This window comes from Nipponia nippon, unplaced genomic scaffold (genome assembly GCF_047370975.1).
Source record: "Nipponia nippon isolate SJK-2023a ecotype South Korea unplaced genomic scaffold, ASM4737097v1 scaffold_2, whole genome shotgun sequence".
NCBI lineage: Eukaryota > Metazoa > Chordata > Aves > Pelecaniformes > Threskiornithidae > Nipponia > Nipponia nippon.
This window is the reverse complement of record NW_028262336.1, coordinates 130864475-130888969: the sequence shown is the minus strand read 5'-3', so window position 1 is coordinate 130888969 and position 24495 is coordinate 130864475. Positions and strand designations below refer to the sequence as shown.

Below are 24495 nucleotides of genomic sequence, written 5' to 3'. Positions count from 1 at the left end.
CAGCACTTGGTTGTGCTCTTGGCGAGAGGGAGCGCAGCCCGCGCGCAGACTCGCAGCAGGGACCCATCGCTACCTTTCGGGTCAAGACCGAAGCCGCTCGCTGTCCCAGCCAAGGACTCCTCTTCCTCAGGCTCCTCCTCGGCATGCAGATGGCCATCGAGAACAGATTGGACAGGCTGGACTCTCATCAGCCGTGATGTTGGCTCTCTTCTTGGAAAAGGCTCATTTTCATTTTACAGCTCTGTTCAGAAACTCAAGTGTTTTTCTTCCCAATTTAAAGAGACTCTTGCCAAGACATTCCAAGTTTTTAGATAAACCCACGCTCTCTGCCCTGTGCATCAGTGCTGAAGCTCTTCCATACTAGGGCCGTAAGAATCCCAAACCACCAAAATATCTCTGTTAAAAGGAGAAATTCCCCTATACTATGACGCAGAATGGGAAGGAATTTTATCCTTAAGATAATTCTCGAAGGCACTCTAACATCTAACATCTAATTTTCCCTTACTACCATTTTTTTCCTGACAGCAGAGCCCAGACTTTTTTATGTTGGTTATGGACAAAACCACGTTTTGTCCGTGCATTCCCGTTCGAACCCAGCCGATTGAGCCACGCTGGTTTCACGTGCACTGAGTTCCACAAGACGACAAAGTGCCTTCAGAGCTGCACTTGCAACGAGGACAAGAAATCGAGACCCGGCTGGGGGCTTCACAATTCAGGAGCAGATCTTCAATACAATCAGTAGATCTTCAAAACGGATGCTCAGCCATCGGTAGGATGTGCTAAGAGATGAACATTTTTATCTTGATGGGTCATTTACTTGACTGAAAGTGTCACTGTTGAAGGATGTGCTCAAAAGGTGTTTTGAAGATGAACAAAAAATGGTTTTTTGTATCAATCTTCCCTTACCAGCTCTTGAAGTTGTTCATCAAATAACAGTGCTAGCAGCTGGCAGGCAACTGGAAAGGCGTCACATGCCTTCCGGAGGTCTGTTCAGCACGGAATTTCGATGAGCCAGGAAAGGAGGTCACTTCAAGCTCTAGAAAAGAAGTTTCTGAGCAGAACTTCAGAAAGAGTCCATGGGAACGTGCTGTTGGTAATTTTTGCCATTTCTACAGTGGCTGAGGACCACAGCTGAACCTTGCTGGGGCGTAAGGAGGAAGCAGCAAAGGCGTATTCCCCCTTTCAGAGGAGAATTAGATCAATCCTCTGCCAAGAAGCCCCACAAGGGCCACCTCCCACCCCTTGAGCTCCGGCTCAGTGCCCTTTGCGGAGGACAAGCTGCACACCCTGCAGAAACATCACAAGCTGCTCTGGGTTAAGACTCAAGCTATGCTTAGCATACATGGTTTTGTGTTTCTTCCTGTCTGGCTTTAGAGCATTAGTTAAACTTCCCAGGCACATCTACTTGTTTACGTGGCTCTGCCCTCGGCAGCAGATCCCAAGGTCGTTCCCCACACGGCACATTCACAGCAGCCGGCGTTTGGACCTCTGGTGTGACCTGCTCTTCAGTGACACCCAGCAGAGGCCTCCCGCCCTGGACATGGCTCTGCTGCTCCAAGAGATGGACGTTGAGAAGGAATTCCTGTGTCCTTCTGGCCGTAGAAAAAAAACATCTTTTTCTCTGGGGTATTTCCAACTGTAGTGTAAAATTACACAAAGCTCTGCGAAACCAGCTGTGGACTGGAGCCGGCTCCATGGCAGGCGGAGGGGAAACGCACTTTATTCTATCTCTATGCCAAAAAGAAAGCAGGTCATGTATCCGCATTACTGCCAGGGGAACGTGCCCAGTCTGGCACCATCACCTTGGTGCTCTCTCAAGTGTTTGCCCTCCACATAGACACCAACTGATGCGATCACACTCGAAGAAGAAAGGCTTTCGAGCAACGCTCACATGCGGGACAATTCCCTGACGGCTGTCACGAGCACGTAGGCAAGAAACCAGGCTGTGGTCTTGTGGTACGTCGTACGGTTTCCAAAAACTCAGCTGCTTGCAGAAGTCTCCACGGCAGACCGACAGCCTCGGGGTCCCGGCGTTCGCACAGGTCGTGCGTCACGCCACCCGCGAGCGGCCAGCACGCGTACCTGGGGCCGGGCTCCGCTTTCGGAGAAGCCAATGGGAACATAGCCGTCAGCTTATATGGCAGGCAAATTAAGGTTTATCCTCCAAATTACACTTAAAACTAATGAAAAAATAGTTACAGTCCAAGACCATCATGCTCTATTATTTGCTAAATCTGCCCTTAAAAAATCTTATTGCCAAAAAACCCCACTGGTTTGTCACCGACAGTCTTGAATGCTCTTTTCTTTCCTAGAAGACTCCTGTGTCTGCAGAGGGCCTCTTTTGCAGCCCGTTCTCCGATGAGCAGTTTTACTGGAACCATTACAAACTTTTCTGTGAGTAGAGGTCACATTCCTGAAGCTCCAGTGTTTTGCCCAAGTGCCTAGAGCTCAACCATTCATATGTAATACTCCAAAATTATTTTTTTCATTCTTCCCAGACAACACTCCTGGACTTAGGCATCGCTGTGCAGGCAGGGAAGCACGGACTTCTACATAGAGCTCAAAGGTTCAAGAGGGTTGTCATTCCTCTGGTTGCTTCCGCTGTTTCAGCACGCTTTTTCCCCATCAAAAGCCAGGGTGAAACAACCTGATCAGCCTGGATGACAAACTCCAAGTGAGCTGGATTGCCTTACGCTCCTTTGAGAGGCTCTTCTCCCCCTCTAGCTACCAGATTTACACTGTAACGTCAGGGGGTGGGGATCCTGATATACTTTCAGTATGAGTCAGACCGGGAGTAGAAACCACTGTACGTTTCACTGCTCCTATATAATTAAATCTGGTAAATAAAGAGGAAGTACCTATTTGAAATAAGACAACGCACTCAAAATGAAGGGAGACCACTGTTGAGCACAGGAGCGCTCTCAGCCGTTCTGCTCAGTTGGATGTTTTGCTCCTTAAAGCAGAGAAGTGCTCCCACACACCAACAGCAGCAAAACTAAACAGAGTCAAGGCTTCCCAGAAATTCAGAAACTATTTTTTGGAACCTGTGATGACCATTAGAGAAGAGCCAGAACTAAACAGACAAAACACAAGATAAAAACAGCACGGAGAGGGAACAAAACTGCACGGGAGCACGTACAGCCACGCTTGACTATGCGCCAGCATGCACTGGAGCCCACCTCGGAGCGGGAGATGCTGGTGTTGGATGCTGTCACTTTGCTCGAGCGGCTTCACTGCCACGTTTCAGGACTATATTAAGGCGAGGGAGTTTTCACCACCCAGGCCTTCCCGTGGCACACCGCAAGTACAAATAACTAGCACGTCACCACCGAAGAGCAGGTCAAGTGAGCACGCATGCATCTTTCTGCGTAGCCTGGTAACGAGCCAGGCACCCATTCGAGCTGTTAAGACGGGTTGGCAGGTTTGCTACGGTCGCTCAGGACGGTGCTGACTCTGGTACACAGCACCAGGTGACTGCTGCACAGAAGCACGACAGCTAAAAAGAAAATCTTTCCTGAGATCTAAATGAGGAATAACCTTGCAGAAACGATCAACAGTTGAATGCTCCAGCTGGGTGGACGCATAAAACCTACCTTTCTTGAAGGTCATGGAGAGACTGTTCAGCTCTGTGGAGTCCCTCGAGGTCTTTCATCATCTTCTTCATGTGCTCCTTTGAATAGCGATTCTGGATGTAGGCGAACCAGCAGCCACCCACTCCGATGACGATGGACACCACCAGCATGAAGTCCTTCAGGTGGTTGTGACGAGTTACTGGAAGAGAACCGGAGATACTACTGAATTCAAAAGAACCGGCGAATTAACTCCGCAATGCTTCGCCCGCACCAGGGCTGGACATGAGAACTTAAGGTAATGTTAGAAGGAATTGTGGCCCAGGTTTCACAAAGGGAAAAGATGAGCTGCATCGATATTTAAGGGAAAAAAAAAAGAACCTTGACAACCTTTATTTAATTTGAATGGGGAAGAGGGGGGGGGGAAAAAAGGGGTGGGAAGATGAAGTTCAAAATCTTATAGCTATCATTTGCCTGGCAATACACGATACAGGAGAGCCTCCGCATAGGAACCCCCAGCACAGCTGCACTCTTTTAGGACAGTACGCATAACATTGAATACAAAGATATAAGGGCTAAGAAGAAAATAACTTTGTTAAAAAAATAGGACTGTGATCATAGAGATGGGGCAGATCAGGTATCAAACTGTCAAGTAGCAAAACTTTCCATCAGAATTACAACTCAATGTGGAAACCCCTTTTTCAACAGGTAGCAAAACACAGGTACTTAAAAAAAAGTGTGGGTGCGTGTAAGAGAACAGACGTAAATAAGCAGGGGTTTAAGTGCTACACAAAACCCAAAAACATGATTCAAGCAGATTTTTTTTTTACGGTTTACTAATTAGCAAATCCTCAAACAACTATGTACTGAGAAAGGTAAAAATGAGAAAGAGCAGCTTAGTCAAGCTAGCTGCAACTAAACATTCAGTGTCTACTGGTTTTAAACTGAAAGAGGGGAGATTCAGACTGGATGGAAGGAAGAAATGTTTTACGCTGAGGGTGGTGAGACACTGGCCCAGGTTGCCCCGAGAGGTGGTGGATGCCCCATCCCTGGAAACATCCAAGGCCAGGCTGGACGGGGCTGTGAGCACCCTGATCTGGTGGAAGCTGTCCCTGCCCATGGCAGGGGTGGGACTGGACGGGCTTTAAAGGTCCCTTCCCACCCAAACCCTTCTGTGATTCTACGACCCCGCATGTTGCAAACCCCCAGGCACAACCTTCCACTTGCACTTGACACAGTACTGATTTCTTTTTGCTACCAATACCACAGGTTTTATCCTAGGGACGCCGATTTCTATCAAGGTCTACAGGCAGCAGAGGGAAACACGCGGTTCCCAGCAGCACGGGGCGTACTCAGCCGCTCCATACAGCATTTACACCAGCAGTGACACAGCACCGCTTCCCTGCACAGGCTCCTCTGAAACACACTGAAGTCCCAGAGGCTTTCACATTAGGCTTCATGTAAATGTATAAAGAGAAGCATGAGCATGTGATTCTAGAAGGAGGCGGACGGGGTATGGAGGTCCTGTAGCCCATGGGAGCTGGGGAAGAAGAGGGGGTTCTGAGAGGAGGCGACACCAGGGAAGGAAGAGTCCCCGTTTTGGTTTCTGCTTCCTGAAACCCTGCTGCCCTCCGAGGCGTCCCTCTGCCAGCTGGATCCTGCTCTGCAGAGCTGACTGTCTCTTCATCACGGGTTCACGAGGGGAAGATCCTCCTTAGCTAACTTCCATCTCCTTTTATGACAGGGTCACCCTTCTAGTTGACCAAGAGAAGCCAGCAGATGTGGTTTTTTTTTTTATTTTAGCAAAGCTTTTGATACTGTCTCTGACAGTACGCTTCTGGACAAAACGTCCAGCGCGCAGCTAGACAAGTCCCTAACACATTGGATGAGCAACTGGCTGATGGGTCGGGCTCAAAGAGTTATAGTAAATGGGGTCACGTCAGGCTGGCGGCCAGTGCTCTTTAATGATTTTATACATTATAAGGATGTAGGAATCAAATGTACATCAAGTAAGTTTGCCAAGTATACTAAACTAGGAGGAGCTGTGGACACCCTTGAGGGCAGAGAGGCCTTACAGAGAGATCTGGATAGACAGAGCTGGGCAATCACCAGCCGCATGAAATTTAACAAGAGCAAGTGCGGGATTCCCCACCTGGGACGGGGTAATCCTGGTTCTACGTACAAACCGGGGGACGAGAGGCTGGAGAGCAGCCCCGCGGAAAGAGATCTGGGGGTCTGGGTTGACGGCAAGTTGAACACGGGCCAGCAGCGTGCCCTGGCAGCCAAAGGGGCCGGCCGTGCCCCGGGGCGCATCCAGCACGGCACCGCGAGCCGGCCGAGGGAGGCGACTGTCCCGCTCCGCACCGCGCTGGGGCGGCCCCACCTCCAGCGCTGTGTGCGGTCTTGGGCGCCTCAAGGCCAGGCCATCAAACGATGAGAGCGTGTCCAGGAGGGCGACCAAGGTGGTGAAAGGTCTCCAGGGCAAGACTTAGGAGGGGCGGCTGAGGGCGCTTGGCTCGTTCAGCTTGGAGAAGAGAGGGCTGAGGGGTGACCTCATGGCCGAGGGGTGACCTCATCACAGCCTACACCTTCCTCAAGGGGGGCAGCGGAGGGGAGGTGTTGAGCTCCTCGCTCTGGTGACCGGCGATAGGACACGAGGAAACGGGATGCAGCTGCCTCAGGGGCAGTTCAGGCTGGAGAGGAGGAACAGGTTCTTCACTGAGGGGGCGGTCGGTCCCTGGAAGGGGCTCCCCGGGGACGTGGTCACGGCCCCAAGGCTGTCAGAGTTCAAGGAGCGTCTGGACGATGCTCTGAGTCATGGTTTGGTGTTAGGTAGGCCTGCGGGGAGCAGGACTTGATGATCCTTACGGGTCCCTTCCAACTTGAGATATTCTATTCTACGTGAAGGGGTCCTTATCCAAGAGCGAACGCTGCGCCAGCTCCAGCAGCCCCCAGCTGTTCCACTTGACCGGCTCCGGGCGATGGTACTCGGACGGACAAGACCGACGGGAGAATTTAGGTTGGCAGGTACAGGGGAAGCGAAAGAGCCATTACAGGCACAACCAGAAAACCTTTTTGCCTGAAGCAGGAGGTTTTTAAATGCAGAAATGTACGTACACAACCTGCCCCCTCCTGTTGCTGCCAGCCCTGAGAGCAGAGTGGCTTCGGCGGGCTGGGGACAGCCAGGTCACCTCTGGGTTTAGAGCAGCCCGAGAGCTGCCAACAGGCTACAGCCGCAGAAGGGCCCTTTCTTCAAGGGACTGCCAACGATGTGTTGTAACACAGTCTCAGTTAGTCTAAAAGGAGTCAGAAATGCTGTTTTCCCCAAATCGATGCAACATGCCTTCCTCTGCCCTGCCCCTGGTCTGGAGGACACCCCAACTCAGCATGCACGAGATTGCCTGCACCCAAAGCAGCACTCATTTCCACAAGGAAAACGCTTTAGCGAGGCGAGTCCTCGCTGCTGGATCCTGGCAGCAATACCTGCCAGCCCACGGGGCAAACGGGTCGCGGCAGCCCAGCAAGCACGAGCAGGACTCCCCGAAACGAGCTTCTCACCCACACATCAGGCTCACGACGAGCCCAGCACGGAGGGGTGTCCTGGCACCGGGAAGTCACAGCGGTGAAGAGAGTTTAAAACGGATGGGAATTGCACCCTGTTGTTCTCCAAAATGAGCGATGTGGAAAAGCCAACCACCAGACATTTTAAAGATGACAAAAGAAGTTACTGTGAATGGCCTTCTTTCATAAAGGAATTTTAAAATGCTTTAAGACAAATGAAATGCCATAACCCACCACAGGCAAACAAATATTGGATGCATTTTGTAGGGGAGTGACCTGAAGCACAGAAGCAAGTGATGCTGTGCAGGACCAACCTGTGCAGGGACTGGATCTGTCCCCCTCCGTCCCCGGGCACCTGGCAGCTTTGGCACAGGGCTGGGAGCCGCTTTCCTGCAGGAGAAGCTATTGCTGACACTGGAGGCGGCAGCCAACGTGGCCGCGCTCTGTTCCCAGCTCTTTCACGTACCCTTGATTCCCGTGCGTGCGTTTTGTGTCTGAAGGTGGGAAGCCAGAGCCCATGCCAGCTGTGCAGGCTCCCACCGCCGCGACCACGGGACAGAACGGCCCCAGGTCCGGAGGGGCCATGGCACAGCCGGGTGAACTCCCAGCTGGGAAGCGCTCGATGGCCACCTCTACTTGGGTCCCTTCCTCTCTGTGCACCGCAGGTGAGCTTACGTGAACGGATTAAGCATAAAATCCCACCTGGGCTGCAAGCTTCCCAACACCGTTGGTCAGGGGACTTGTGAACATTTATGCGAGGCACTGCTATGCCGCACTTGCCGGATGATTTCCGCCACGTCCCTGAGAAACCGGCTCCTTCATCTTACGCAAAACCCTCCAGCTCTTTGCAGTTACGGCGACGCGTTGACTGCTTTCTCATGAAACGAGAAGCAACGAGACGGCTGTGGTGCTCTCACTGCAAGGAGTTTCTCCAAAAAGCCCTTCCATCTTATTTGAAGTTGTAGACTTAAAAAATTGTTGATTATACCAAATTTGAAATGGATCTCTACCAACAGAATTTTGACACCATTTTAATAACTTTAATAAGTAACATTGCTGCCTTCCCAGCATCGTAATATCGATCAGTGAGCCCCCCAGGGCCTCAAATCCGTCTTTGCTACCTTAAAATATCATTAACGAACATAATTTTTGGGGAAAAAAACTCTTCCCTCAAAATGGCACACACAGAGCAAATTTAGGGCTTTCCCCTCCCTTCCTTTCAATTTGTGCAAGTATTTAAAGGCTTTTCCGATACGTTAAGATACACGCTTTTCGTAATGCTTGGGTCTCAGCATCAGCTTTGCACAACGCAAGAGAGGATTGCCCAGCTGGCCTTTTCGAGTGGAAATTTGCATTTCTCACATAACAGCGAAGTTAAGGCTCTGAGACCAGGCCTGAAGGCTCCTCCTGGGCACGCTGAGCCATGGTAAAATCCCCAAAAGGCAGCAGAGAGAGAAAGAACTACGGCAAGGCACAGCGGTGGTTCCTTCAGGTGGGAAGGATTCGGATAGGACCACTGTTCCCCAACAGTAAATGAAGAGGTTCATTTCTAACTCGGATACGCGCTCTGCTGCACCCAGCACTCGCGTTCTCTCAGTGCTGTGAGAAAGCCCAAGACGTGAAACAGGAAGGGTGCACAGAACAGCATAAGAATCCAATCTCTTTTCCCCAGGAACCTCAAGAACCAGGTGAATTACAAGAGGGACAGGAGGCCTACAGACCGTTCCCAGGCTGTAGAGAAACAACGGGTGTCAGGTCTCCTGTCAAAACTTCTAACAGAAAGTCAAAAAACCATTTACTTCCATCATTTGGAGGGATGAGGACCTTCACAGCTGAGGCAGGAACAATATTTATTGTACCCCCAAATCTCTTTATGCCCTAGTGAAATCAAATACAGGGACACAAGGCATTTGCTTTAACTCATCCCCAAATCGCTCCCCCTGAATCTCTGCTTCAGTCAAGACAGAAGATGCAGAAACGAAGGTTATTGCGGGTATGCAAGACATGATGAAGCAGAGAGGAAGAAGTGGTAAAGGAGGATGCTGACATGTTTTAATTGGGAGAAAAAGATTGCTGGATTTGATACAATTCAGTATTTGGGGGAAGGTGGGCTGGAAATACGTTTTTACATTCTCACGCATCGTCAATAAAGGATCTACTTGGGATTTCCTGGCAAAGGGAGAACAACAGCGGGGGCTGTAAGAACATCTCCGTCAGGCAGAGACAACAGGCTAGACCAACACCGTCTTTTCCACGTACCGATACAGGGATTCCTTAACAGCTCGGTTACAAGCCACAGCCAGAATATTCTGGTACCGTCAAGAAGAATACAAATACACACACACAAACATCAAGATTTGGCCAAAATGAATCATTCCTGCTTGAAGGCTTTAGATGAAGCATCGCGTAAAGGCACGTGCAGCCTCAGCCCAAGGAATACATTGCCTGTGCCTCGCGGGCAGACGTGGACTGGAGAAGATACAAGCCTGCAAAACGCAGCGGAGCAAGCACACTACGCTAGATTAACAATTTAGAGATAGGAGAATAGATGTGTTACAACAGTAGGGGCGTTACACCTGCGATTAGGAAAAAGCCTTGTATTAGATCTTGGTTTTCTCATTTATTTTTAAGCCAAGAACAGCTGACATGTGCCGTAACTGGGGAGAGATGAGGCTGCTTCCCCCCAGCAGCAATGACAGATGCGTATGCTCCGACTCCTCTGGCTGCAGCGCACGGGACGCATCGCCCGGAGCGCATCTTTATCCTGTCAAAGTGCCGGCGTCTGGCCCCGGTTACGGCACCAGGCTCCGTCCCGTGACTCTTTCTGGTCACAACCCATCTTTGGTTTCTCTGTAGCTCTCACTCCGCCGCGAGTGAAATCAGTCTGGAAGCGCGTTAATCTAACGGGGCCGCCCTTGCTAGCAGAAAAATGATTTCTGGGGTGACTCAAGCGGGCTGCTGCCGTCTGTGGCTGGTAGGAATTGCTCTGGCTGACTGAGAGCCAGAAATGAGGAATATACATAAGCCAGCACAAGAAACAGCGGTGCAGCAGCACAGTATCCTAACTTAACAGAAATACACTGATGCGACACGACGGGCATTCTGTGTGTCGAGATCTGAGACCTTCTGGAGCAGGCAGACTGCCCGAGGAACACGAGGAAAACCCACAAAGACGACACAGGCATCTTCAGCGATACAAACGCTGGATGATGCAGCACATCTTCCCGTGCTTTCAACGCCAAGCATGGCTATGAAAAGAGATGCCACCCAGGAGAAACATCAGAAAGCCCAGGGACTCCCTGGTGCCGCAGGCTGGCCCGTTAAATGACATCCCGCTTCACCGTTTGTCAGGTATTTCCGACTGGAGCCCCCCGCTGAAGCAGACCGGCATCTCGGCGTGTTCTCCTGCACGAGCCTCCCACCACCCTCCCTCTGCCTACGTTTTTCTCCCTGGGTGTGGATGGATGAATAAAAGCGCTCACGTTACCACCTGCAAACCAGCGCTCGCAAGCAGGCGTGTCGCACGTGAAACGTAGAACACTCGCGCATTTCCCACGAAGGCACTTCAATCTACTGCTCAATCCCGTCTCTGCGGCAGGCTCGGGGGTGGACGCGGCTGGACGCTCCAGCTCAGCTCCAGCAGCAGCGGCAATAACTCATCAATAACTACAGTACTCGCATCTCTCGCCAACCTCACGCTGCTTTGCTCCCTTTTCTTCTTCCTGACCAACTTTTTAGGCCACATTAAACGTCAGACTGATGATGAACAACACATCACCGTGAGGGTGGACCGAGTGCGACTGGTGCAAAGCAGCAGCGGCAGCAGGTCGTGGCCGGCGGGGCCCGGGCTGCGGCCGGGTATGGGAGCTGCTCCTGCTCCCCAGGAGCCGTGCGGGAGCAGCCGTGTGGCTGCCAGGGAAAAGCCCCTCAATTTAACCTGCAATTCCTGAAGCTAAGGAATAATCACCTCCCATTTGTCAGAAACAGATGAAAAGGGTTTCAGAAGAAATTGGTTAAATAAAAATCATGGCTTAGCCACACTGCTACAGCTTATGAAGAAGTGTGTGATTTTTTTACCCTAGGACAATAAAGATTTTTTAATTTTTTTTTTTTTAAGTGTGACATTTACCTCTGGAATTTTATAGAGTGAACATAATCTATTGCTGAAAAATAATCAATGCCACCTGTCACTTGAAGAGTTTGATCAATAAGCAGCGATGCATCTCAGCTGTTGCTCTTCCCAGCCCACCAGCACTCGATTGCTGTATTAACAGCTTTAATGTAAACGCGCAACGCAAACACGTAATCCCAGCTCCCGAGGAAATCCCGCATGCTGCGCGGGGGATGTCCTGGCTGTTTGCACTGCCGAAACACAAATACTGCAGCAACCTCTCAGATGCATAAACATAAGAAGAGAAATAGCATCGCTGTTCAAGATACGCTCTCCTGCAAACTCGCAGACACCGGAGCAAGCAAGCTTTTCCAGGAGCTACCTTTTTTTTCAGAAGCAGATGAAATAGCTTGGCACCATCTCCTGACCCGACCCTGACTGCTCCCCAGTGAGGCAGCCTGCTCTGGCTAAAATCCAGGTAGCACCTCTCCCCTCCATCGGTTGACCATTCCGGTCTCAGCGCTTTCTGGGGACACTTTTGCTGCGACTTGGTGGCGTTCTCCCAGCAGAGACAGGCCCTGCAGCCAGCCTGGCTGCGCAGCAGCCCCAGCCGGGAGCTCCGCACCCCGCGGCGGCTCTGCAGCAAGCAGGAGGGCAGCCGGGGCAGGAGCCGAGACCGGCAGCGTCCTCCCTCCCGCAGCACCCCGAGCCCAGCGGCACCCAGGGAACCCAACCCACTCGCCCACCCAGCCTGGAGCCAAACTGGCAAAGCTGGGAGGCACTGCTGGACAGACAGACGGAATGTATGGGGTACAGGGAGCTCCCTCGCGTGAGGGATGACCAAAGGGGTGACAGGGGGAGGCTCTCCAGGGTCGCTGATCGTGATAGGGTGAGGGGTAATGGTTTTAAATTGAAAGAGGGTAGATTAGATTAGATATTAGGAAGAAATTCTTTACTGTGAGGGCGGTGAGGCACTGGGGCAGGTTGCCCAGGGAAGCTGCGGATGCCGCATCCCTGGAAGCGTTCAAGGTCAGGTTGGACGGGGCTCTGAGCAACCCAGTCGAGGGAAAGGTGTCCCTGCCCATGGCTGGTGCTGGAACTAAGCGATCTTTAAGGTCTCTTCCAACCCAAACCATTCTATAATTCCGTGGTCACAGCCAAAATACGTGTGTCCCATCAGCAGAGCTGGGGCCAACAGGGAAGGGCAGCTGGGGGCAGGCTGTTCCCGTGGGAGGTGGAAACCCAAAGGCGTAAGGGAAAGCCAACGTCGGGATGGGGCTGCCCAGCAGCCCTGCACTGATCCGCACCGAGGAGGGACAGCGATGCTGCTCCCCGACCGCGACACAGGGGCTTTCCCCCGCGGGGCAGAGGGACAGGACCTTTCTCCAAACGTTCAGCAGACAATCCAAGCACCTTCTCCCCTTATCTTCGTGAACACCGCCATGTCATCCATCATCTAACGCGCCACAGAAGAGTTCAATCATTCTTTGAAAACATTCACTCGTAAATTCAGCACTAAAGAAATAAACACGATTAATACTGGCCCCGTTTCCCATTCCGGATGGATTATCACAACATCCTCTTCCTAAGGAGCAGATTCTGGCACGTTGCTGCAGATATGTAATTTTGAATCCCTTTTATTTCGCCTGTTGAGAAGATGGCTAAGCTGACTTGTTCATTGTATTCTATCAAAGCTATTACAGCTTTTCTCTCCTTTACAGTTTCCTCCACCGTTGCCATTACCGGCTTTGCCCAGCACGCTGCCAGCGCAGCCGCCTCCCCAGCCACGCAGGACGATGCCCTGAGCTAAGGCAAGTTTAGGTGCTGCACGCAGGAATACCTGCCAGCCCCACCTTGAGCTGATGCACACCCCGCTCCCCTCCCGCTGCCAGCCGTCCCTAGCTGCACCGCACGAGCACCTGACGTCCATCCTTCCTCTTCAGCAGCTTTCGCTCAAGACAAGCGGATGAGGAAACTATAAGGAAAACTCAGCTTGGATGTGAACGTAGCCTTTTTGCCTCCTAGAACTTTTCTCTGTAAGATACAGGTTGAACAGAAGAATTCAAGTCTTCATTCCTGGGAAGAAATGTATGGGTAACAAAGGCTAAATTCAGCCAAGCTGGCTTTTCTCTGCAGGTCTTCTCCGAAGAAAAGGGAAGGGCTCCCCAGACCACAGGAATAATTTGGCTGCTTTGAGCAAGGGACTTGCCTCTTCCCACCACCTGCAACCAGCGCCAGGCCTCCCATCGCTAACAGACACCGTGCTCACTCCCTCTAAGCGATTCAAAGAACGGTAAATAAAAATCCGATTAATCTCAAACCTAACTATTCTACCCGCTGTTCGCATGCTTTCCTATGCTGTGAAAGCCCTCGGGGTATTTCCGATTCAGCCCACAGTGCCGAGCACGTCACCGTGCCGAGCAGACAGGCAGCAGGCTGAAGTCCGGCACTTTCCAAATGGACTTTGGGAAGATAAAGAGGAGGGGGGAAAAGGACAAAAGAAAAAGTACACCTGTTACATTTTGTACTAAACTTCAAAAAAATCCCCAGTATTTGCCACAAACTACCGATTATTTTTCCACAAATGTAGCTCTCGGTACTATTAACCTACTCGAAAATGAACAGCAGTGGTCACAGCACCAAGCCTGCCAGAGTTCAAGGAGCATCTGGACGATGCTCTGAATCATATGGTTTAGTTTTAGGTAGTCCTGCGAGGAGCAGGCAGTTGGATTCAATGATCCTTAAGGGTCCCTTCCAGCTTTAGATATTCTGTGATTCTGTTAAGCATGTTCATCAGCAAGGAAGGGGGTTTCCCTGGAGCCATTTCACGAAGCCCCTTTCCAGAACACGTACTGTTCCGCTGTGCGCAACGCCAGCCCCCACGCACGCCAAGCCACCCCAAAACAAACCAACCAACCCACCCCATATTTCTGAAACTGCTAACAGAAGTGCCTGGCACTTGGCAAATGAACGATTATAGTTTCAAAACAGCTTAAATTGCATTTAACTGGAAACCTCGGAGGGGTCCTGTCAGAGTCTGCTGGGAGAGGCACTGCAAGGGGCAGAGCGAGGCGACCGCTCGCACGCCGAGGAGTGTGCAAGGGCGGCCGTGACTTTTGTACCAGCCAATTCACACATTAACGCTGCCGTGACACAACCATTTAAAGTTGGACGCAACGTGTTTCCTGGGCTTAATTAATATCTCTTATTTCCTTCCAAGTGCCAACACAACTGAAAGGATCCATTCAAATCCCAGTTACTGCATCTACTTCACAGACTGGGAAATGAGGTTCATAGAATCATAGAATCATTAAGGTTGGAAAGGACCTTGAAGATCATCGAGTCCAACCGTTAACCTACCTGCCTGGTCCACCTCTAAACCCTGTCCCTAAGCACCACATCCACACGTTTTTTGAATACTTCCAGGGACTGTGACTGCACCCCTGCCCTGGGCAGCCTGGGCCCGGGCCTGACCGCTCTCTCTGGGAAGAAGTTTTTCCCAATACCCAACCCAAACCTGCCCTGGCGCAGCTTGAGGCCGTTCCCTCTCGTCCCATCGCTTGTTCCTGGGGAGAAGAGACCGACCCCCCCGGCTCCAGCCTCCTTTCAGGCCGTTGCAGAGAGCGATGAGGGCTCCCCTCAGCCTCCTCTTCTCCAGGCTGAGCCCCCCCAGCTCCCCCAGCCGCTCCTCCCCAGCCTTGGGCTCCAGCCCCTGCCCCAGCCTCGCTGCCCTGCTCTGGCCACGCTCCAGCCCCTCCATGGCCGCCTTGGGGTGAGGGGCCCAGCGCTGAGCACAGCATTCGAGGGGCGGCCTCCCCAGTGCCCAGCACAGGGGGACCATCCCTGCCCTGCTCCTGCTGGCCACACTGTTCCTGATACAAGCCAGGGTGCCACTGGCCCTCTTGGCCACCTGGGCACACTGCTGGCTCATGTTCAGCGGCTGTCGACCAGCACCCCCAGGCCCTTTCCCGCCGGGCAGCTCCCAGCCGCTCCTCCCCACGCCTGCAGCGGTGCCTGGGGTTGTTGTGCCCCCAGTGCAGGACCCGGCCCTGAGCCTTGTTGAACCAGCAGAGTGATGCACCTGCAGTCACACGCGTGAGCCTGGCCCACGCACTGCACGGTCCCAGCCTGATATATCCAAACCCAAAGATTAACTTCCCAATGCTCAGTCTATGCATGCCACGTACCACTGCACAGCTCCCCCAAACACCCTTGGTGCAGGAGTCGTGCTCGGTTTGATCTACGTGGCGTACACCACTGCCACGCATGACCACGCGTGTCAGACAGGCACTACCAACGTACCAGTCTATAAAAGACACGGGAACTCTGTAAATCACCGTAAATCATGTCAGCATGAGGAAGCAGATAGAACTATTGCTTCTGCGTTCAGGAGCCAGCGAGAATAACTGCTGCAGGCCTAGTCAGTCTTCTCCAGAGTAACGAGTGCCTTTCCAAGGCAGAATACTGGGAAAGACTGCAAGTAATGACAGGAGAGGTGTTCTGGCATAAAACACCTTTTTCTGGGATAGTTCTTGTTAAGCACAGGCCACCCGCGGGAGAGCTGAGGTGGGCTGCCCTGCCCTGCAGCAGTTATCCGCGCCAGCCCCCGGCTCCCCGCGCGGCGCGGGTCAGAAGAACCGGGGGACGTTCAGCTCTCTGACCCGCTGCTGCCATCGCCGTCCAAAGACCTACGTCAAGCAGAAAAAGACGGCGTTTTTCATGTGTAACGTCCGTCCGTCGCCACCGCTGCCTGCACAAGGAGGGACGGGACCAGTCTCTCCCATTGCGGCTGGCATCGGTTTCTCCCTCTGACCGCCTGCCAAGGCTTGTGCTCCTACAGCGTGCACCGGCTGCCGGTGGGGTGACCCTTTGGGGTGTTGTATCGCCAAGGCAACACAAGATAATCTTTACACTCTCAATTTTCTTGCTGCTTTTTAACTTGTACCAGAACTTCGTGTATCTAGCACCCTGTGACACAGGCCAACTGTACAGCGAGGCTCTGGAGCAGAGGTTTTACAGCCGAAGCTCAGATTGTTTGCGTCCAGTTTACTGCAACTTAAATCACGCCACGTTTCTCCCGGGCCTGCAGAGGGGCTGGCACAGCCTGTCCTCCCTGCTCGCCTGGGGCCTCTCCTGCTCTGCTGCTCCCGCGCCGCTTCACCCCTTCGCTCCCAGCACCGGCAGCCGCCACCGGGCAAACGTGGGCATGCGTTACGCTTGCAAAAGCGGCAGGAAAAGCAACGTACGCCAGGGAAAACTGACTCCTATACTTTTTTTTTTCCTTTTCTTTTTAGGGAAAAGACGAATGGACACAATTTTGCCAAAGACAGTCGTTGTTACGCATTGACTGCAGACGACTAATATCACATCAGGCTTGCAGCACTGCCGTCGTTTTACGGTTTAAAGAAGCAAGGTAAAAAGCTGGACCACAGCCAAAACTTAACAGTAGCCTCAGGTGTCGTAAGCAAAAGAGTCCCACCAAGAAAGACAGAAATTCAAAGCCTGAATTTTTAAACAAAAAGTTCCAAAGTTTTGCTTCGGGCATAAAGCCAGCATGGATTATTAGAAAAGCAGCAATTTTACAGCAACTTACATAAGCATTTATAAAATAAGATAAAATCTACATACTCAGTAAATTCTGCACCAGTTGTTTACATTGAAGTTGAAATATCTGTAAAAACACACGTAGGAATTACTGACTTTTTAATTTCCCTGTGTGAATTAATCGGATCGGTGATGCCGCCTTCCTTGTTTAGTGGCGGATGTTTTCAGCCGCAGGACGGGGGAGAAGAACCACCGCGGGGTACAGCTGTGGGCCAGGCACCGGTCCCTCTAAAGCCGGCCTGGTGGCAGCTGCTGTGAGCATGAGAGCGGAAAACAAAATACAAAAATGCCGCCGTTCTTAAGAAACCCAAGCCAAGCTAACAGCTCGATAAGTTCCCCTGATGGCACCTGTAATTTTTCTGTCTGTACCAAGCTTCAGTCCTTTCTTGAGTACTCGAACACTTCTTTGTTTGCCAGTGGACCCAACAAGATAATTATGTAAAGAAACTTCTATAAATGCTCTGAATTTCGCTGGCAATAGGATGCCGTACGACCAGCCAGGTTTCTCTGTTACCCCACTCCCTGGCTTTTCAGGGTGGGAGCTCTTGCTCCTTACGGAGTACCCAAACCTAAAGCCCCATCTTCCTGAGCCGGGGCTGCCGGCACACGGGCTGAGAAAGCTACCCGATAACGCTAACGGACCCTGCGAAGGCTCTTAATGCGACAGAGCTGCTTTTCTGTCTAGGTGCAGGTAATCCAAACACAATCCAGTTAACTGTAAATATTTAAAGTGGATGGTAAATCTCGCAGCGATAAATTAATCTGGTATTTGGTTAAGAAATTCTATTGTTTTAAACAAATAATGATTCAGCGGATCTCAAAGTACTTGTCAAACACAGTTTTCATCATAATAAAGGGAAACAAATTGGCTATACTGGAAGTTATACCGAAGGAAACATGGCTTCATCCACCCCGGAGAGTGGGCACCAAGGAATAAACGCTTAACAAAAAGCAAAAAAGGTCAGTTCAACCTCCGCCACGTGCCACCTCCTGCCTGGGAAACATCTCCTCTCCCAGGCACCCGATCCCCGTGCTTCTGCTAGCCCACGCGCAGACACTCGGCCAGTAAAGGGTAACGCTCCGGATGACAGCTAACGATGGCCGCAAACGAGAAGGGCTGGGAGAACGGCCGAGACCCCGTCCCGCGGCGCTGCAGCACCCGCGCAGACAGCTCGGTACGGTACGGGAGGCACCGGGGCGCACCAGAACCAGGGCGATGGGCGTCAGGGTGCTCGCCTGGCCCCGGGGGGGCTGGGGCCGAGGGGTGCAGCGCTCCCCAGTCCTGGGTGAGCTCCCCCCAGCAGAACCCAGGGCAGGCACTGGTCAGGCAGCGGCTTGGGAAACCAAGGCTCGCTGTTTGTGGCTTGTGCCTAGCTGTGGAACAAATTACGTCTGGTGGACTTCTGTCCTGGGAAGGGGAGCTACGGAAAGCTCTCCTGAAATCCCACAGGCAACAAACACCCAAGTCCCACTTCGCTGGCCGTTGGGGAGATGGCCAGGAGAAGTCACCAGGACGGGGAGCTGAGCGCACAGCATTTCGTCTGTCTTTTAACCCCAAATGGTACCACAGTGGTGCCTTGAAGCGTCCGTGAGGAGACACCTCAGTCTCCATCACTTGAGAGTTATAAAGAATAAAAATTTAAATTCACTTTTCACCAAAAATATCTATTGGTTTGAATTTTACTGCTTGTTTTCTTAAATTCCCCTCTCCTGTTTCACCCGAAGTAGTGCTGGATAAATTCCTGAACCACCAACGGGACACAGACACAGAAGAAGCAATCGCTTCACCTTGCTTAGATTATAATTTTACCATACTCCTTCGCACTTGGATTAATTACAGAGCTGCAACCCCGCAGGTGAGCAGACCTGTTTGAAGGAGGAATGGCATGCCTGCAGTCTGGCGTAGGAGATCAGACCTCGTGGGACTACAGGAGCCTGCTGATCAGCAAGGACACAGCCCAGGTGCCCCACTCGACTCCCCGATGCTTGCTGAGGCCTCCACAACAAATTACAGGAGACATCAGAGAACAAGCTCTCTAGCCCCGGGATGGGAAAAGGCTTCACCCACCTTCACACGGCAGTGAGGAACCGCACCTGGGTAGGTGTGCGATAACCACAGAAGCACAGAAGGGTTTGGGTGGGAAGGGGCCTTTAAAGCCCATCCAGTCCCACCCCTGCCATGGGCAGGGACAGCTCCCACCAGATCAGGGTGCTCACAGCCCCGTCCAGCCTGGCCTTGGATGTTTCCAGGGATGGGGCATCCACCACCTCTCGGGGCAACCCCGGCCAGTGTCTCACCGCCCTCAGCGTAAAACATTTCTTCCTTCCATCCAGTCTGAATCTCCCCTCTTTCAGTTTAAAACCATCCCCCCTTGTCCTGTCGCAGCAGGCCCTGCTAAAAAGCCTGTCCCCACCTTTCTCACAAGCCCCCGTTAAGCACGGCAAGGCCGCAATCAGGTCTGCCCGCAGCCTCCTCCTCTCCAGGCTGAACCCCCCCAGCTCTCAGCCTCTCCTCCCAGCAGAGCTGTGCCACCCTCGCACCATTGCTGTGGCCTCCCCTGGCCCCGCTCCAACAGCTCCATGTCCTTCCCGTGCTGAGGACCCCACAGCTGGACGCAGGGCTCCGGGGGGGTCTCCCCAGAGCGGGGCAGAGGGGCAGAATCCCCTCCCTCGCCCCGCTGCCCACGCTGCGGGGGATGCAGCCCAGGAGACGCTTGGCTTTCTGGGCTGTGAGCCCACATTGCCGGCTCATGGCCAGCTTTTCATCCCCCAGCACCCCCAAGTCCTTCTCCTCAGGGCTGCTCTCCATCCCTCCGTCCCCCAGCCTGTACGGACACCGGGGGTTGCCCCCACCCAGGTGCAGGACCTTGCCCTTGGCCTTGTTGAACCTCACGAGGTTCACATGGGCCCACCTCTCCAGCCTGCCCAGGTCCATCGCCAACAATGAGGTGTCTGTGGTTTTACGAGTCTGCAGGAAGCAGCCATGGTGCTCCAATCTAGGCTGATTTTATTTTAATGCTTTTATTCCTGCGGTGAATAGAAAGTATCTTCAAGAGAGGAGAAAAACCCTTGTCAAGGGAGCAGACAAACCCTTGAAATCCTGCACCTGCGAGCCACGTCCCGCTGCCAGCAGCTTCACTCTCACAACAGCAAGGATCACAGGAGACCACCTCCACTGACCGTCGGAAAAGAACCGCAACAGGAACGTGTCTGAAACCACTCAGTCCGTCACTGCGCGAACGCTGCTTCTGCAGCTTGAAAGGTCACCGAGCGCTTCCCGAAAGCGCTGATTGCTAATGGCTGTTGAAAACTGCTGTTTTGCAACCCGCTCCTCAAGGAATCAGTTTGAGATAAACAACTCGCCATACACCGCAGTATGAACTGGAGACAAATCTGTTCATTTAACCAGGAAATAGCAAATATTACCTTCTGAAAAGTGTTAAATCTCTACCTCAGCTAAATATTGAAAGCCTATTTCCTCTATTCCCATACTCAACAGGTACACAGATCGCAAAACCCTGACAGATCTGAAACAACCCGATCAGGACGGTTCACTGCACGCTTTCATCTGCGTGAGCAGCGAGGGTCGCGTTCCAGTGCCACGACAGTCGCGTGGCGAAACGGAGTACCTCAAACGCGGAGAACGGCCCTTAATCTCAAACCATTACGAGTCATTTACTTTGCCATTTACAGAGCATCCAAGAACCGCCCGAAAAACTCCCCCTCCAAGCACAGGAGTTACCGGGCTTGAGCCTTTGTCGGGTGAGCAGCGATGGCCAGCGCTCGCCCACGACGCCTCCGCCACCCCCGGGCAATGCCACGACTGACCGAAAAGCTTTGCTTGTAACACAGGCCAAGTATAAATAAAAAAAGCAAACTGTGCCTGAATGAATATATGCTTTTTAATAACTGGAAGCAAAAATGGCTGACTGTATAACCTAGGCTTCTAATTCACTTACCTCATATCTCTGCCAAGCCAAGCCAAATTTCACTCGGTTTGCTCTGCGCAGCCAGTCTGCCCAGGATTTGCCTCGCTGCGCCTCTTCTCAGGAATTTGGACACAGATTGAAACCAAGAAAAGACTGCACTAACGGTTGGACTTTAAGAATAAAAAACTGAAGAAATAATTGTGGTGCCTTATCACTTCCCACCGGCCAAGTGCTGGGCAGCCCAGAGAGGGAGGGCTGGAAGAAAGCCAAAATCCCTCAGCTTCTCCATGAGATTGCTAGCGCGCCCGTGTCCCGCAGAGGAAAGGTACATCCCATCTGCTCTCCCAGCAGCGGACAGCAGCAGATGCTTACAAAACCGCGCAAAGAATGGACGCACAAAGCGGTGTTTCCGATGGCGTGAACCTCCAGCTGCCAGCCATCAAAGCCGCGGGAGTTCCCGGGGCGGACCTGCGCCCAGGCTATTGCATCGGCGCCCTGGTAAGAAAGCACCCCTTTGCGTTCATTTTAAACCTCCTGCACAGGGGACACGAGACCACTAGAAGGGAAAGAGGAGCACTGCAGAAGAGGGCTCAAATCGCGTACAGGCAACACAGTCTGCCTTAAAAATCCATCCCGTCTGCACGATGCCGCGCAGGAACAGGCCCTGATCAAGCACGGTTTCTGTTCACCTCACAAAAGCATCTGAAGTTCATGAGGAAGACATGACTAAGAGGGAGAGAGACAAAAGTACCTTTAATAAAGAGACAGTAAACATGAGCCAGACGGGACGAATGCAGAAGGAGCACCCCGAGCAGTGCTGAGATAAGCATCAGAGGGCTTCCAGATCGCGCCAACAGATGCCTATAATCAGCATCAAAGGAACTCAGTCCCTCGTTCTCATCCATCCTAAATGCCTTCACGCTGCTATTTCCCTTGTCCTGAGGCGGTCATCTGCTGCCTGAGTCACCGCCGCAGCCCCAGGTCCCGCCGCAGCCCCAGGTTCTGCCGGCAGCAGCTTCCCTCCGAGCAGGCAGGGTGGCTGCCCGCCAGCGATCCCCTTGGGGCAGCTGCAGACCTGACCATGTCACCAGCACTGCAATGAACGGGAAGGATGGGAAGGTTGTACCCTACAGATGCGGGAGATCCCAGCGGGACAGCGGGTCCGCGCCCCTGTGAGATGGAAACGCAAGCCCAGCAGGCGGGATGCCTCCGGGCTACGGAGCTGCGCCAATAAATCCAGAGGCAACCTGTTCCTGTTTCAGGGGAATTACACCAGGAAGAATTTACCTAGGTGGGGCTGCGCAGGACAAAGTCTGGTTCACCCAGCTCTATCTTTGCTGTTCAGTACTGAGCAGACACAGATCCTCTTGATGAACAGCCAAAGGGCTTTGAATTTTGGTACTTACAGAGAGGAGGCCCAAACAGCACCGTGTCCAGAGCTTTCAGCTGCAGCTTCTGCCTGTGGCTTCGATCTGTCATCTTCAGAACACTCCCCATCATGGTAACGTTGTTCACTGCTAGCCTGTAAAAAAAAAAAATATTTATAAAAAAGAGAAGTCGGTGTGGTCATATCCATCTGGATGAGTGACTGACCAGAAATCGGTAACATGGAGACTACAGAAGGAGAAATGCAATGAGCAGGAGCTGAAAGCTCTCTGCTTGGGCTATCAGGACAAAAGAAATCCCTCAAATATTGTCATATCTGATCTAGGATATCTCTGTGAAAGATTTAAGCAGCAGTGTCTTTGACTTTCCTCGGAGGGAGAAGGAAAAACCAAGGCCACACCTATTTCATTAATCCTGACAACCTAAGTTACCGATTTCCTATCAAAAGTGATATTTTGGTGTCCTACTAATCACTGATTTTTTTTTAATCAAACCTATATTGCTAGCCTTTGACATCTTATTTCATAGACCATACTTCTCACTCGGAAGAAATGTGGGCACACCATGCACCGCCTCGAAAACCTTATTTTGTTCCCAGTTAAACCCTCCTTCCCAGTCAGTTTACAGGCCCCCTTTTCAGCGACAATAACCTTTGCCCAAAAAGCTGCACTGATTTTTTTCAAACCTGTTACGAGTTTAGGCCAACACAGCCAGTGTTTCTCTTGAGGAACGCAAGGCTTAGAAGTCTCCTTTGCTGGAGCATCAGGGTGTGTGAGTTAACACCAGCGCATACCAGTGCTGGGTGGTGCAGAGATACATAACCAGTAGCCCTTGAACTGGGAACTGAAATGCTACTTAGATGCAACCCGGAAAGCAGGGACGGTATTTTGCTGAGGACGATGAACAATGACAGAGAAGCCCCGGGACTGGGCTGGGGTTATGAAGAAAGGCCGTGGCAGAGCCGGGACGTAGCCTAGGTCTGCTTTGTTCCAGGTCAGGGTTTTAGCTCTAAATTTGTAGCTTCAGGCGTAGGCAGGTGAAGTCTAGCACACGAACCAGCAAGGGCAGTATTCACGACCACGCAGGTCGGACTGCAGCCTCTCCTTTCACCCGCAGCAGATACACGCTTACTTATGGCTAAGTCACTCCCTGCAGAGGGGACGACAGCAAAGCCGAAGCCTCTAAACGTAACCGAAGCGGAACAGGAATTAGACTTGGCTCTGTGCACGCCGAGGAATTGCAGATGATGTTATGAGCCGCCTCAGATCTGGTTTTCTCCCTGGCACGCATCCCAGAGGAACACAAGACAATGCAGTGAGCACTGACCTGGGCATGGCGTGTCCACTCAGCTGCAGCTTTCTGAAGGTCTCTTCGTACTGTGGCAGCTCTACGTAGGTAATGAGCCACTGCACCACCTCGTCAACTGTCCAATTATACACTGTAGGAGAGGTAGAAAACAAGCAAGCAGCTTAATATCTTTACTAAGCAACTAAAATCATCAAGCCAGCAGCAACAGCATAACTTCACCAGCCATACCTCGTCCTGTCACCCCCAGCAAAGGGAAAATACCTGCAGAGTTTAAACGCGTTCCTATTAAGTACGCAGCAAGCTGGGGCGGGGACGTTAAATCCTGTGGACTATTAGACAAGAAATAACCCCCCTGGGGTACTCCCGACAATCCTGCAGGTCCTCAGCCTCTACCTGTTTGCTTCTGTGATTATTTTTGCTAGTCTGTTCTGTATACGATGGGCTGCTACAGATTCAGTGTAGACACGATGGGCTGCTACACGCTTAGCCTTAACAGACACCACCACGCCGTGCCTAAGGACCGGTGCTTTCCCAACAGCAGCCTCTGACAACAAACGTGTTTGATTTTACGCCGTGCTTCCAGCTCACAAAAGAAAAACACGCAACGAGGCCATCAGATAAAGGAGCAGCCTCGGACAGTGCTGGCGCAGGCGACGCTCCGCTGGCAGCCTTTCGCAATGTCGCCAGAAGGGCCCGAGGCCGAGATCCTCGGAGAGGCAACACCCAAAGTGCCAGCAGACAATAAGTGAAATCACTTCGTTTTCTATCATCCAAGTGACGCTGCTGTCTCCAAACTCCCAACAAAGTGTGCGCAGCCTCACCACATGCCCAAACCCCTGAAAAGCCGAATTCAGCTAATGTATCTGGCGACGCGCTCTGACAGCCTCGCCCCCCCTCCAGATCTGTGGGCCAGGCGAGTATCAATTAAAAAAAAGTGCAGTGGAGAAATGCTGTAAGAAAACGGTGGTAAACAGCTTGAGAAAGTGATCTGCAGGAGGAGGTGGAGCGGGTGCAGCGGCCCAAGCCA

At 52.1% G+C, this 24495-nt stretch overlaps 1 protein-coding gene across 10 annotated transcripts in view; it reads right to left on the bottom strand.

Annotated features, from left to right (window-relative positions):
* The window catches only part of STIM1 (stromal interaction molecule 1), a 112356-nt gene that overhangs the window by 28419 nt on the left and 59442 nt on the right, over nucleotides 1-24495 (bottom strand). For all 10 annotated transcript variants that reach the window (XM_087759372.1, XM_087759376.1, XM_087759378.1 and 7 more), the window contains exons 5-7: nucleotides 23487-23598; nucleotides 22181-22296; nucleotides 3594-3771 (exon numbers count right to left, since the gene is read on the bottom strand). In XM_087759372.1, coding sequence (XP_087615498.1) covers nucleotides 3594-3771; nucleotides 22181-22296; nucleotides 23487-23598 — 406 coding nt within the window. The remainder of the gene's footprint in view (nucleotides 1-3593; nucleotides 3772-22180; nucleotides 22297-23486; nucleotides 23599-24495) is intronic.